Source organism: Euphorbia lathyris, chromosome 5 (genome assembly GCF_963576675.1).
Source record: "Euphorbia lathyris chromosome 5, ddEupLath1.1, whole genome shotgun sequence".
In the NCBI taxonomy this organism is placed as follows: Eukaryota; Viridiplantae; Streptophyta; class Magnoliopsida; order Malpighiales; family Euphorbiaceae; genus Euphorbia; species Euphorbia lathyris.
This window is the reverse complement of record NC_088914.1, coordinates 33,624,478-33,640,304: the sequence shown is the minus strand read 5'-3', so window position 1 is coordinate 33,640,304 and position 15,827 is coordinate 33,624,478. Positions and strand designations below refer to the sequence as shown.

The following is a 15,827-nucleotide window of genomic DNA, read 5'->3' as shown; positions in this document are numbered from 1 at the left end:
TGGCCAACAAATTCCCATTAACGCCTCCAGAGAACCAGTCAATATCAGAGAACCCCATAAAGGAAGGAAGGATGTGGTGAGGAAGGACCCCTTCCCAAACCTTTCTACTATTCGGGCAATCCCTCAAAGCATGGCACAAGGTTTCCACATGGCATATAGTCCTCGTATTTTAATAACACAATATTTAATTATTAATTTTTGTTATATTCAACGGTTTATTCCCAAACAATTTATTGGTGTGTTAAGTAAAAATATAAGGAATAATAAATTATTTACCTTTAACAAACTAATAAATTGTTTGCTACTTGTAAACGACATGTCGCTTCTAGCACTTATTTGCTATCTTGTAAACTATATGTCGTTTCTAGTGCTTATAAGTTAATTCAAATAAATTGCAGCTCCGGCAAGTCACGTTGTCCAGATAATCAAAGATTTCTCCAGTTTTCCTTAATTCTTCTTCTCGTAGTAAAAGTTACTTCCGAAGACTATAACCGGAATTTCAGGTTCTAAACCCTCAATTTTTTCCCTTTCTCTGTATATCTGTTCAATTTCTGCTTTATCGTCCACGCATTCTCTGTACAAAAAAGAGGAATTTTGAGATAGTTAAGCGACGATGGTTAACCTGTTCCTCTCGGAGCCTAATTGGAAAGATAAACGAGGCGGAGATACTGATTTTGTCGAGCAATGGATATCGCTTTTGGGCCAATTGGAATCCGTTATGTGGTCATTAATGACTTCTGGCGGTCGATCAGAAGCTCGTCTATGGCTCTGCAGTGCGATTGCAGGCATTAATTCCTTAACTTCTCGCCACCAGAGAGACCTGTTTGTGAAATTATTGAAATATAAACCTATAAATCGAAGTTTAGCATCCCAGCTCGTGGAAATGATATTTCAGAAGAGACCGAGTAAAGCAGGATCTATAATAGCCAAGAGAAGTTATGTACTTGAGAAATTCTTTCAAGGTATGTGGGTTTTGTTTCATTTTGCATTCTTAGTGAGTTTGTTTTTTCTTCTTATTATATTATTACATTATTTACAGTAATTTGGTTTGATGTATTTTGAATTTGGGTATTTCAAACTTCGATCTTTAAGTGAAGAAGTTTCTTTATTAGCGGCACCATCATGTGGAAGAAGTAAACCTTGTTAATTTTCTTCAATCAACTGCAATTATTATGTAAACACTATGCAATGGTTTTCTTGATTGATGCAGGAAACACTATGCGTATAATGCAATGGTTTTCCAACTTTGCTAGTGGTGGTGGATTAGACCATAAAAAGGGTGCCAAAGCATTATCTCAATTTGCCTTTGTGAATCGTGATATATGTTGGGAGGAACTTGAGTGGAAGGGAAAACATGGACAATCACCTGCAATGGTTGCAACGAAACCTCATTACTTTCTTGATTTGGATGTCCGACGAACAGTTGAGAATTTTATTGAAAATGTTCCTGAATTTTGGTCGTCCAATGAGTTTGCTGATTCCTTGAGAGACGGCGATATTTTATTCATTGATCGAAAATACTTTGTTGAGTTTTTTGTTCGCTTAATGTACGAGGAGGATGCAAGAGATGTATGGGAAGTCATAAATGAGTTTTTTATGGAGGAACCTTTTTCCTCTTTGTGCAAACATCTTCTCATTACTCTTGACGAGCAGGAATTATGTGTTGCTCTTGAATTATTAGGCAGATTTTTAAGCCCGAGAGTGGAATCAATGGACTTTGGCACCTCATCTTTTTGGCTTGAATTTGTGGTTTCTACTTTCAGTGATTCTAAATCTATTGATGAACTACTTCTAGTGAATGCAGTCATCAATCAAGGTAGACAGCTTCTGCGCCTCATTCATGACGAAGAGTCGCAAGAGGAAGAAGGAAAATTCAAGGATATTGTATTGCAAATCTGCAAAGTCTCAGGTGGTGCCAATATCTTGGCCCCCATGCTTAGCGAGTGCTTCAAAACGAAATCCCTAAAAGCAATTAAACTCCTAGGGCTTCAGTCTTGGGTTATTCATTACATGTTATCAAAGGAATCCCATAATTCAGAGTCCTGGGAATTATTGTTTTCAAGCAATGGTATAAGTTTCCGAAAATGTGAGAAATATGAACTGCTACGTCATGTTGAACTGTCGGAAGAAGACGAGTCGGAATCAGACAATAATGCCTCGATTAGAAGAAAGCACGGGAAGAAAAAGAAAAGTAGAAAGAGAAGGAGGACATCAAATCGTGATTCTGATGATTTCTATGACAGTGAGCTAGTAGATTTTGAATCAAATAGCCATTTGGGGTTCCAATCTAAGGCTGGCAGTTGGTTACTTTCTACAGACGAGTTTTCATCATCATGGACTAGTGTGAGTTAAATAATTTTCTTCCACATGAAATATTGCTTTACCTCTGCATTCTTGCAATTATTTTATTGCTGATGAAAGTTTTATCATGTTTTTGATATTATATAGTCATATTCTTGACAATATGTTTGAGCATGTTCAAAGCCATAGATAATTCTTATGGATACTACAACGAGAGTAATTATTTTATGCCTTTTGTTTCAATGTCTAGCAAAAGCATTAAAGCCAATATATTTTCTGATAGCCAACTCTTCATCAATTATTATCAGTCTGCCTGAAGCTTTATCTTAACGGATAGGATCTGTAAATCAGTTTGAACTATTGTTTGGTCCTTTCTCTTATCATCTTCCTGTTGTTCTGTTTCTGAAGTTTGCTGTTCTGAATCTACAAATCTTTTCCCTTATTTAGTTTAGGGGTGTCAAAATGGGTGGTTGTGTTATGTGATCTATATATTCCACCACATGATTATATATAATATAAATGCAACAAAACTGATAATTGTGTCAAACGGATCGTGTCAAATGAGTTGCCTCGGAAAATCCTGTTGTTGTGTCAGGAATTGACAGCCCTAATTTTGTTTTGAAATATTTGACGGGAATATGTTGCATAGCATGCATCTGAATATTAGTGGTTTAACAGATTGTCTGATCATCAGAATGTTGTGCAGGCGGATTTGCCTGAACACCTCTCGAAGTTTTGCTTTTCTACCTGGATGAAGTGGGCATTTACAAAGTGATAGGGCTATGTTCAATTATTCATACAGCATATGGTACAGAAACTAATATTATTATTTTTTGTTTTTGATTCTTTCTCCTCCTCCCTCCTGTTTGTATCATTCTTCAAAATGATAGTTTTGAAGTTGAAAATGAAAGCATTCTGTGGGAATCAAAATTCATTTTCAGGTTAATACATGTGTTGGAACTTGGAAGCAAAATAGTGTCTGGACTCTGAACATGAATTGCATTTGCTCAGCTCAGCTGCTTCACTTGGAATCATCTTATGATGTCTGCGTGCCAAAATGGTTTTTTCCACTTGAGTTTGTAAACTAAGCACAAAATACCCGCCCACAAGGTTTGTTTTTTCTTCTATACGCTTCCCAAGCTTAATTTTAATTTTCAAAACTATTCAACTCTTTGATTTATTGTTCAAATTGTGTTTTTTTTCCTCCTTTGATAGGCACTTGGAAGTATAGCACCAAATACTTATCTGTTTTGAGATAGGAAAGCCTGCCAATGCACAGGTGCAAAATGGGCAACTGGGTTTTGGTGAAGTGAAAAGACACCTCAATGCCATTTTTTTCTTGGGATCTATTTGCTCTTTTTAGTTTTATTTTAGTGATGAAATGAAAATTGCACCAATACTTTTTCTGTACCAATTACATATACAAGGACAACATTTAAATTTTAGTTTGATGGTGCTGATTATTGGGATGCAATTGTGAATTGATATTGAAATTCCACATTGATGAGTGAAGGGTATATGACTGGAAAGGACTCATTAATCCACTACCATAAAGTTTTTGAGTCAAACGTAGTGTCAAGCTCATAAATATACTCCTTCACAAGCTCAAAGTTTCTCCCCGATTGGAAATGCTTACGCCTTTATGGGAGATTTCCACAATGGAGCTTGAACGTGGATAGGCACCATCAAGATTAACTGTGAAAAGTTGGTCACAAATGGGATTTGAATCCATGATACAATATGATTGTATGTCGAAATTTAGCAAATCAATGCCTTGAGTTCTTTGCATTTCCCAATTTCCTACTCAGCTATAAATTGATTGATGAAAGGGGCATCGTGCTTCTCAACTGTCTTCAAGTGACAGGACCGTTAAAAGAGCATAGCGATAAAGTACATGTAATAAGTTTTGTCTAAACCTAGCTGGTCCCTAGCATCTTCTCTAATTTAACAAACAATTCAATGCAGTTTACGTATATCATATGCAAACAACTTTATCAATTATTAAAGGAGGCAATTTTAGTTCTCACAACTAGCGGTATACATCCAGCTCTTGCTTGCTAATACCAAGAGTTTAACCAATATTATGAGCCTCAATGGTTACATATCAAATACATTCATTACAAATTACATGGTGTACATAAATTAAGCAGCAGCTATTTACAAATGATGATGATGGTTGCTCATAAGTTGGTGGTATCTCATTCTGCGTATCATTAGCAAATATCAGCTATTGAGCATTGTACAACATGCATTTACCCAGATCTCAGAGAGCTTCACTACCAGCTATGCCCAACTCGGTTTGAGAGCCATCAAGGCCTGCAAAATATAGAATAATCATATGAGCCGAACTTGATCTCTGAAGCATTCTCACAAGATATATATAGTCACAAATGGCTATACGGATAAGACACTGATGGTGTAAGAGGGGCAAAGCTGTCAAAATCAAACTGTTAAACATAAAATCACCAAAAAGACAAAATCCCAAAACCTACTCCATTTTCTTAGTAATAGACGTGTAATCCAGTTGTTTAACTGAACCTTATAATGACTAATTTTTATAGATAAACATCGATTGGTATTTAAATTCAGATGATAGGTAGACCATTCCAGTGCTAAACATGAGTAATGCAGTAGTAGATAGCGCATTCATGCATTTTGATGTTTCCAGACAGGGAACTCTAGAATTGTCATAATTCAAATGAACAACTTCATGAATAACATGCCGAAAGTAAGTTGCAAACTAGCAACATCCAAGTGCATGGAAACAATAAAAGCAACAACAGGACAAGTCAAAACTGCCAGCAAAAAAAAAGATAAATGCAGCCGAAGAGAAAAACAAGAAACAGAATCTCAACCTAGCAAACAGGCTAAGGCTGCGATTTTGGGAGGAAAAAAGAAAAGGCTCAAATGCTGAACTATTAATTTATTGGGAAGGACTACTGCATCGTTAGTCACCTTATATAGGAAAAGTCCAGCACTAGGAAAGCAATGGCAATGAAACCAACCTACAAAACTATGGTAAAGAGGTAGTGCTGAAACCCCAGCAAATTTATGTTCAGAGAAATGAAAAATGGAAAAGAATTTAGAATGTTTCTTCATAAGCCAGGCCAATGCCAAGCAAAACTTACACACACCAAAGCAAGACTGCAGAAAATTCTCCTGGTGGAAGACATCAATAGTTACCTGACTCTTTTTCTATAAATTATATAGGCAGGCTTACACACACCAAAGGCCAAGATAATTGGAAAATTAAATCCCACCTCAACAATGACCAGCTTAATCTCCCACCACCATGTTTTTGGATATTCAAAGTATGAGTTAGAAGTTATTATTAAATTTGGATCAGAAAGTTAAAAAAAGAAAAAGAAAAAAATTTGTTTTAACAGTTCAAACAAATTGCTGCAGATGGTTTATAATCAGTTACAGGCACAAGTTCCAAACATATTAACCACAGATGACTTCTTAAATTGAGAGAAACTGTACTATTTTCATTTTACATCAAATACTCAAGATAATAAATACTAATAATAGTATCAGAGACTTACCCAATGAAGCATATTCTGGGAGGCTAACATACTTTGGACAAGAGCTTTTAGAATAAAGATCTTGAATTGTTGACCGATTTGCACAATCCCGAGGCTGTGCAAGTAATATCAAAAGACATGTAAATTTTTCTATAATAAGAGAAAAAAACAAACAAGAACACATGTTCATTCACAGCAAGGGATATTATTGAAGCACTGAAGCACATAAATCATCCTAAAATCTAGGTTTTCCAAATACTACATAAAAGTGTACTTATCATGCAATCCATTGAAAACTTCCATAAAGAAAAAGTTTTACTAGCCTTCTTGCTTTACAGATTAAGGACTGTTTATAATCTAGCTATATTTATCAACAAACTGAGCATGTTAATCTCGGAAGCTCAAATGGAACACTAACCTTGAAATCCTTATAGAAGCATATATAAAGCTCCTCTACTTGACCTCTTGAGCAAGCCAGTTCAGGGGTTGCGTGGAAAGCATTCTCAATGGCAGAGACAATGCCCCCAAGAGGGTATTTTTCAGTATTTGACGGAACATATCCCGCTTCAATCAGTACTTTCTAGCATGTGACATTAGCAAAAACCAATCATCGGTCAATTGGATAAGATAATTTCCAATGAAACAAGTAGCTCTCACACTTTACACAATGGCAGTACAATACAATGTTGCATATGCATTTCAGTAAATACCAAGATTAAAGATTAGACTAAGATAAAAATATTTGGTCAAGACACAAAGTAGGTTACGGGTACAGCCCAAAGTCACACACAAGTAACTAAAACTATACATAAAACTCGGTAAATTCATGGATGGTTTTGGTTGATGACCATTGGCCAACATGCATCACTCAGTTATGGCATGGCACCAAGGAGCTTACCACAATTAGTAAACATTATTGCAGGTGGGGGTCATGGGCTCAACACCTAGATCCTTCAAACCACACACACACACACACACACGTATATATATATATATATATACGGTGGTTTTCACCTGGTCAATGTCACCGTTAGATCTAGGGTTATTAGAATCCTAGGATGGAGATTAAAATCATCCTAAGGCTTAGATCTAATAAGCCTAGATCTAACGTTAATTGAGCAAATTCATTTATGTTGATTGATAGAACACGAAAAGAGAAATAATTATACGGGAAATATCAAAACTGTGTATGTGAGAAAGAGAAAATTGTGTGCGGATAGAATTAAAGAACATAGAGAAGAAAACAAGATGATTTTACATGGTTCCATAATCACCTAGACCCAAGGATAGTTACCTGCAGTTTTTATTGGGAAAAAGAATGGTTAAAGCACTCAATTGATGAGAGTCATGGGATTCCCATTTAAACAATTGGAGTAGAAAAAATAAGAAATTAGATAATCTGGCACCCAAGAGCTAGAACAGTAATAATAAGCTATGTGATTGGAGGGGCCTTGTCTCCTCATGAACAAGCAACAAAAATTGGTGACCCATTATTACCAAGACAGAAACCTAGGTCAAGGCATTGATTTTGAGTTGTTACGTCAATAACATATGAAGGACGAAGGCACAATGTTCCCCCTAAGATTATTTGTGAATATCAATTTACCCCTTGCGTTATTTTTCCCAACGTTACTCCTAACACTATAAACCCTAATAAATTTCGCATTTTACAAAACAACTTCTCAACTCTATATTAGTGAGAAAAAAGCAAATTGATGAGGGTTTATAAGGTTCAGGACCACATTGAAAAGAATAACGCTAAGGAGTAAATTGATATTCCCAAATGACCTTTGGGGAGAAATTGCACCTTATGCCACTGCCACATAATGTATGATTAAGGCAAAGTTGTAAATCGAAACTTACTCAAATTGAAATAATATGATAAGACAGACACATGTCCTCTCAGGAGCCTTGCACCAGAAGTGTTATGTTCTTTCTTTGTTCTCCTACTTTATTACTCAATCGTGTTCATAATAACAGTATTGTAAGATGCATCGACAATATGCAGTAAATATATGACACCAGTTACCTAACAACTCACCGTGACATTGTACTTGAAGTATACATTGAGTGTAGTTAAAAAATAACTGTATTCATCTTGAAAAACTGGAGAGGAGCAAGTCCCATGCTTCTCTGCATTAAAATGCAAAAACATATTAATATGAGTACTAGAAATTCGTAATAGTACTGTAAGTTCCTGTCCTAGAGTTGTACACACGCATGAAATCCATCAACTTATTGTTCAACAAGTCATTACATGTTGCACTCGAAATGGTTACTGCTTCTTCTAGTTCTATGCTCAAAAGGTGAAACACAATTTTGATCAGATTATGTCATGAACGAACTGTTGCTGTTTTAGAGGGCAAATTATTAGAAGCACCCGATTCTCCATGTCAAATGGAGACCTCCCATACATATTTTGACACGTATAATATGGACCCACACATATTATAAGAGGCCCCACTATTTTAATTATTATGTGGGGTCACATTACACGTGTCCAAATGTGAATTGGAGGTCCTCCGAGTGACGTAGAAGACCCGGTGCTTAATATAAGAACTCGTTTTAGAGTCCTAATTAGTATTCTATTATTTTAAATTATTTCTTTAATAGTTTCATTTGTAATAGGAATATTTAAATTAGAATTCATGCATTAGTTAGTTTCCATCTAGGATTTATTTCCGTAATAGTAGTTGTTTCTAATTAGGATTCGTGCATTAATTAGTTACCATTTAGGATAGGTCTTGACTTACGCAATTATTGGTTATTCTCTAATTAGTTGCTGCCTATGCAGCCCTAGCTAGCATTATTTTATTCCTATTTTGAAATTCTATCTCTTCTGTTTAAAGGGGAGATCATTAATAAAATAGCATCAGTTGAAAATCCAATTAAAACCTTAAGAGATCGTGGAGTTCTCTCTTAACGAGCTCTTAACAATTCTGAGATTGTGGGGTTCTCTCTTAATGAGCTCCTAACTATTTCAACAAGATAGGTAAGCGAAGGAAGACTTTTAAGCATTCTTTCCTAGAGGATTTTAGGGTACAAGCTCCCATAACTAGATCCCAAACCCGTGTTCATAGCAGATTAATGTTGTAAATTATTAGACAAAAATATTTAACATCTTCTCATGAATGGAGATCAATCACATCTTTAGAAAGTGCATCCAGGTATAGCGTCATAAAATTTCTCATTATAGCCAGATGCAATCCCCCCTTTCACGGGAAACATTCTTATTTGATCAATTAAACACTAAAAATAAATTGTGTTTTCCAAAAAGACACATCTGCTAATAAGCTGCCATTTGTTATGATGGACCCATCTATCAGTTAACCCTGTTATTTTTCTAACAAATCAACAATTATAAGAATATTGACATTATAAATTTTTATCTGGTTGGCTAATCGATTAGTTGATTGAGGACAAGAGCATTAAGTAGCACTGTGGTGTCGGTACTAGGTAGTCAACTTTTTCTGATGTCACATAACCATAATACAACTAAATGCTCATGAGAAAGGTGCCTAGGGGCACTTGTAATCAATCCCTTTCTGTTTATGTCCCAACAAGAATGCAGAAAGTGAACTTTACAAGTCAATTTATAACATGAAACAGAGCAAAAGTTAAAGACAGTTACCCCACTGTGAATGTGCATTTCCAGATTCAGCCATCAGCAAGCATAGAGACAAAGCATGTTAGTCATCAATCATGTAAATGTAATATAACAAGAAACAGTATAACACCACCTCATGTGCCCAAAATGATCCTTTTGTACCATGACATGTTGATGGTGAACCGCAACTTAAAGATGGCCAATATTTATGGAGAGCATCACTCAGAGTTGATATCTGCAAGTTATAGAATTATTTTCCAACATACAACACGTTATTATAGGAAACACAGGAAATAAGTGAAAGAATTATCTTTCAGAAATATATAATATAAGAGGACATGTCTCACTAGGCAATGCACATAAAATAGAATTTCACAATACATTTTCAGTAATGTTATTGCTTATAGAAGCATTTCTTCTTTGATAGAGATTCTGGGCCTGGAACTGATTGATATAGTCCAAAAATGTTGGGGCAAAGGTCTGGAAATATATATGGAAGTAACCTTCTCAGAAAAGGAGTAAAATGGGAATTGAGAAAGGTTATTAGTTGGAGTTTCTTGTTGGAGAGAGGTAAGAGGAATTTTGGCTAATTCTGCATCCTATTTGCAGAGGCTCTGCTCCTTGTAATAGAGAGGGACTGTTTACATTCCTGTAGGGTCTTGAGCTTGTCTCAACCCTTTCATATTTCGTTTGAACTGTCATTTCCATTTTCTAAGTCTGCTTTTAGGTGATCAATCAATAAACTTCATTTTCCATTGTGCTTGTCTTGCTGTTTGGTTATATAGTTTGCTATTTTCTATGAGGTATTTCCCTTTTTTAGAGCTTCAACATAATACCATATAGCCACAGTTCTATACACACACATCAGAGTTAAAGCAAGGCAAACATTCATATTGAGGTACTCTTAGAACATACCTCTTTTTCATCAAAATTGGATTGTGTACAACAGGCAGGCCAAGTTCCATCATTATAGTCAGGCCACAGCCCATCTGCAGTGAAAATTAATATTCAATAGATGTAAATTCCTTTTGGTGTTTCCAATGCCTCAAAGAGACACAATATTAACTTATACTGGTACAGCATCAAGAAAGACAAAAAAAAATGCCATAGCCCCATTTCATCCATGATCTAAAAAAGTATTTTTCAGAGAAACGTTCAGAGGCAAAATTGTGAACAAAAACCAATTCCAATCAGGCTAATTTTCAATTTACTGGACCAGGATGAAACACAAAGAAAGTCATTTTGAAATTTCTGAAAAAATAAAAGGGATGGTAAGCAAATAGACAAAAAGGATAATTTATAGATAATGGGAGTTGCTTTTCACAATGGACTGGAGAAAGGAATTTTGACTCTCATGTGCTATCCTGAAACCCAGATTATGATAAATAGTCAATTGATGATTTAGATCGAATGAAACGAAGTTATGTACTTACGAATGGTGAATAAACTTGGAGCATTTGATCTGGAAAAAACCACAAAAGAGATATTAGCTCCAGATTTTCCACATAGAATATTCACAATTAAACATTAAACACTAAACACCACCAGAACTAAGGATGTGAAGTGCGCGAGCATTCAAAAGACTGGAACACTGAATTCAAAAATATCAATGACGTCTCATATAAATCATATAATCAAGACAAGTTCACATTAGAAAACATGTGGATCAAGGACAACATTTAAAAGAAAATGGGAACTTTTTCTACTTGTATTGCTTAACCCCCATGATTAACCAAAAGGAGGTTAGACACCTTACCAAACCACTAAGCACAGATCGGATGCAAAGGGGAAAAACGCAAGAACAGGCTTAATTGCAATTACATTACTGTGAATTTGGTAGCTCTCGAGTCTCGACAAATCATTAACTAGCACATAATTACAGCAGATAATTTGAGAGGAGAAAATTCTTCTACCCAAAAGAAATGCCCAAACTAAACAGATAAAAAAACCAACAAAACCAATTTGAATTGACCAATTTTAGCTGCACAAGCCTGATGATATATGTAATTAGCTAATAAAACTATATGATGCTACGAATAAGGAAGAAACAAATGTAGATATATTCTAGAAGATGCAGTATAGAAGATTATAAGTAATTTTGATGTTGATGATAGACCAAAGAAGAAAGAGATGAATAAAAGAAAATATAAAACAAAAAGAAGATCAATCAAAATAATCAAAATCAAAGGAGAAACAATTTTAGTATTACCCGTGGCAGCAAGCATTAGAGGAACAACAATGGCGAGTTCGTCGGCAGTAAGTACCTGGCCATTGCATAGCCAACTTAAAATAATCGAACTCTCTCTGTCCAGACCTTGCAGTAACGTCCTGGATGGGCGAAAACGACGGCGTTATGAAGAGTAGGAGAGCTAGCAGAAGGTGGGCAGAGAGAGAAGCCATTGCCGAATTGTCAAAGGAATTTCAATTTGAGTTGCTGAGCTATTGTTAGCTGCACTATTTTATACAAGAATGGTTGAAAGGGTATAACGGTCATTTGAGAATGATATACCTGCTCCTTTTTTGTTATAAACAGAATATGCCATTCTTCTTCCTCTAATTGCAAACTTGCAATAATTGATGGCAAAACCCATTTTCCCCATTAAAAAAGAACGATCTTTACTCTTAAATCTAATCCCATTAATGGCAAAACCCATCTTTTCCGTTTATCAGTCCTTAACTTGATTAATGTTAGGATTTCTGTTAGAAAATAATCCCTGTTAGTTTTCTGTTTATTTCCAAATTGTTTCCATTGTGTAAAACGTGAGTTGTTCTTTATCCTTTTGTATTCAATAACTGAAGCTCGTTTTTAATTGCTTTATCCTTATATTCAAAATACTTTTACAATCTGGTACCAAGAATTCATCAAGGGACCTGATTGTCAGAGAAGAGAAAAGAAATGTAGTTTCTTAAAGGGGAAAAAACATTTTTATTTGGATAGGTCTCTAATCATTTATTTTTTAAATCATTAAGTTCTAGTTTGCTTTATGAACATTTAATTCAATTAAAAAAATATTATTAATTTTATCTGTATTTGAAATTATATTTTTTATAATTTTTATATAATCACGTTACTTATATCAAAAACTGTTTTTTTTTTATCTATTTTCAAACTGTGAAAAGTGCAAATTTTAAATGCAATTGAAATGAAAAACACTTTATTAACCGAAATTTATTTTCAATTTCTTTTATCACCAGAGATTTAATATGACCAAAAATAAAAAATCAAGGGCTTAGGAGGCGTTTGGTTCGGAGTTTTTAAGAATGTGAATGAGAATGGAAGAGTTTCATTCCTTTTGTTCTTGTTTGTTTAAAAAAAAATTGTTTACCCATTTTAGATTATGGGCTTACCCCACTTTAAGTTAAGTTCATTACCCAGGTCCTGTAGGGAATTGGATACTCTTTACCTCATTCCATTTCCTAAACATATTCAAACACATAGAGGAATTAATGCTTATTCCTTTGCTTTAGTTTCCCCTTTTTTATTCATTTCCCTTACCTCTTTTGAACCAAACGCCCCCTTAATATATTTAAATAAAAGACCATGGACTTAATGAACCAAAAAATAAAAAATGAGGAGCTTCGTAATGCTTTTTGCCTTTCTGGAAGGGAAATGAAGTGTTGGAGTCATGACAATTGATAGGGTCCAAAGCCTTTATATTTTAGTACGGTTTTAGGAATTATTTTGTATTTTTTATTATTATTTTATTTGCTTTAATAGTAATTTATCATTGTTTTGTTAATTTTAGGCTTTTAATTACTTTTTAACATTTTATTAAATATTCCTAATTTTTGTCAGGTATGTTGTCACTTTTTATAAATTAATCTTCTATATATTATTTTGAGCTTAATTTGTACCCAACATTAAGAAATTAACCTACAAAAAATAAATCAATTTTGATTTGATAATTAAAAAGATTTTTTTTTGTAGGATAATTAATTAATTTTGGATGAATTATCTAAATAATATTTTATGAAATTACGTGCAGATTTTCAGAGTTAAAAGTAGAGATTTTTAAGGTTCAGAATCAGGAGTCAGATTCATTGGATTTAGCGTTTCTGACCAGATTCATTGAACCTACTCAAGAGTTCAAATTCAAATAAAAATCCAGCAGATATACTTTGACAGATTTTTAGGAATTATCTTTAGTTTCTTTTTTTTATTTAATAATAGTTAAATTACACACATGGCCACTGAACTTTACCGATTTTAACATTGTGGCTACTGAACTTCAATTCTTAACGATATGACCACAAAACTTTGCGCTTTTTAACACCAGTGGCCACTCAACTTTAACCAAGTCTTCAAAATGACCGTTAACGACCTCAAAATGAAAATATTCAAGAATTAAAGTTGTTTAGATCGACATTTACCATGAAACAACAATTTTTATTTTCCAAAATCACATTTTTAGAGCTTTCTCTTTCTAAAAATTCATTCTATCTCGCCTAACCAAACAACACCTAAATGACCTCAAAACAAAAATTTTCAAGAATTAAAGTTCTTTAGAATATCATTAACTCTTCGAATTTTTTATTTTCAAGCCGTCAGCGGTCGTTTTGAGGCTTTGATGGCCACCGGTGTTAAAAAGTGTAAAGTTCAGTGGCCATTAGTGTAATTTACCCATTTAATAATTGAGTTTTCCATCCCTACAGATTAATTAGTTTTTATTAGATAATGTTTAAAGAGTTTTTTTTTTTTTTTTGATAAATTAAAGAGTTAGTTTTTCATTAGAATAGCTTTTAGTTTTTCATTATAAATAGTTCCATCAGTTTCTAGAATCAGAATTAAGTAGAATTAGCTTGTAATCAGTTTTTAGTTTTAGAATTAGTTCATAGTTTGTAATCCAGAGTTTATTTAATAAATTTCTTCCACATTGAGAATAAAAATTCATCTTCTTCCATTCTGCCATTAACATCTGAGAAAGCTCCATTTTCATCCATTCCACAAATTCTCAAGTTCATCCACGCCAAGTTCAGGAAGACGACCGCTTGAGTTAACAAGTTTCAAAATAGGTTTTTTCCTTTTTTATTTCTGTTTACTTTTAGATCCTTCCTATGAATCCCGAATTGGTTTTAACCTTGTGACAATATTCTTCCATCTTTAATATAAATATTCAATTTAGTATAGTTTACATGTTTATGAGTTTTTAATGTCCGCCTAACATATTGATTAATCATTCAATAATCCAAATATAATCTAGGTTCGTATTGCGAGTCGAATTTGATTCCCTGTAGTCAAAGAACCTATAAAATTGACGACTTCATAGTTGGTAAGACCCAGATTATTGAACCTTAGAGCTAGTTTCGGCCTGACAAGGGAATAACGGACAAGGGACCCTAGAAGGATAAGTAGGTTCAATCTTTAAGTATGTCTATGTCATATTGAATTTCTTGTGATCATAAATCGAATGCTATTGAATATTTGTTTTATCGTACCATTATCATTATCACTTTTGGGAATTTATGAATAGCTTTGGATTATATTAAGAGTAGATTAATTTAGAAATAACCCTTTAATCTAAACCCCTCTTATCGCCTAGATAATATTAGAAGTCTAGTAGTTTGTACTTGTGGTATAAATCATATGGATTCGATATCTGGATTTGTCCAGATTTATTACTTGATAACGACGGGGTACACTTATCCCTTAGTGAGCTTTCAAGCGACAGCTTGGGGGCGCATCAGCAACCGATAACTAAGTTCAACCTACAACTTCTAAATTTGATGCCCATCACGATAATTGGTCTACGCTCATACAAAATTTTATTCATTCAAAGGAATATTGGGTTTTAGATGAGAATGAATTTACTGATGCAGAATGAGGAGCGAAGCTTTCTCAGACTGAATGGAAGTCCAATACAGACTAGAAACTAAAAGGTTTGAATACAGGAATTACTTTTTCCAAGCTATTGATCAGACCATCCTCAATAAAGATATGACAAGGGCATCTAAGATTCTATAAAGTAAAAGAACAATGGATCTACAAGAGTCAAACAAGCATAATTGTAAGCTTTTCGAAAAAAGTTTAAGGTTCTCCAGATGAAAGAGGGGGAGAGTGTTGATGAATACTTTGCTCGAACACTTACCATTGTAAACAAAATGAAAATCAATGATGAAAGTATGAAGCAAGTGATGATGATTGAAAAGATCTTGAGATTTATGATCTCAAAGTTTGATTATGTTGTGTGCACGATTAAATAGTCTAATGACTTGGACTCTTTAACCATTAATGGATTGCAGAGCATCTTTCTAGTATATGAGCAAATGATGAAAGGCTATGGAGTAGATGAGCAGGAATTCAAGATGATTTATGATGTTAGATCAGATGGAAGAGTTCGTGGTAATAGTCATGGAATTTCTCAAGGAATAGACAAAGGCAGAGGCCGATAAGCTTT

General features: G+C 34.2%; 2 protein-coding genes across 3 annotated transcripts; one reads left to right on the top strand and one right to left on the bottom strand.

The window, feature by feature from the left end:
- Positions 1 to 422: 422 nt before the first annotated feature.
- Positions 423 to 3,886, top strand: LOC136231281 (uncharacterized). Of its 2 annotated transcripts, none has more exons than XM_066020611.1 (5): positions 423 to 962; positions 1,211 to 2,343; positions 2,996 to 3,109; positions 3,243 to 3,411; positions 3,517 to 3,886. In XM_066020611.1, the coding sequence occupies exons 1-3, from the start codon at positions 614 to 616 to the stop codon at positions 3,074 to 3,076; spliced, it is 1,563 nt and encodes a 520-aa protein (XP_065876683.1). In that variant the 5' UTR covers positions 423 to 613; the 3' UTR covers positions 3,077 to 3,109; positions 3,243 to 3,411; positions 3,517 to 3,886. The 2 variants fall into 2 exon arrangements, with proteins under 2 accessions (XP_065876683.1, XP_065876684.1); XM_066020612.1 differs by having other exon boundaries at positions 3,008 to 3,109; positions 3,517 to 3,875.
- A 388-nt stretch (positions 3,887 to 4,274) lies between these two features.
- On the bottom strand, positions 4,275 to 11,883 carry LOC136229309 (ribonuclease 2). Its single transcript, XM_066018004.1, has 9 exons — positions 11,642 to 11,883; positions 10,866 to 10,894; positions 10,348 to 10,421; positions 9,566 to 9,667; positions 9,457 to 9,460; positions 7,867 to 7,958; positions 6,244 to 6,405; positions 5,847 to 5,940; positions 4,275 to 4,617 (listed from the first exon to the last, which is right to left on the bottom strand). The coding sequence occupies exons 1-9, from the start codon at positions 11,830 to 11,832 to the stop codon at positions 4,565 to 4,567; spliced, it is 801 nt and encodes a 266-aa protein (XP_065874076.1). The 5' UTR covers positions 11,833 to 11,883; the 3' UTR covers positions 4,275 to 4,564.
- Between the last annotated feature and the right edge of the window lie 3,944 nt (positions 11,884 to 15,827).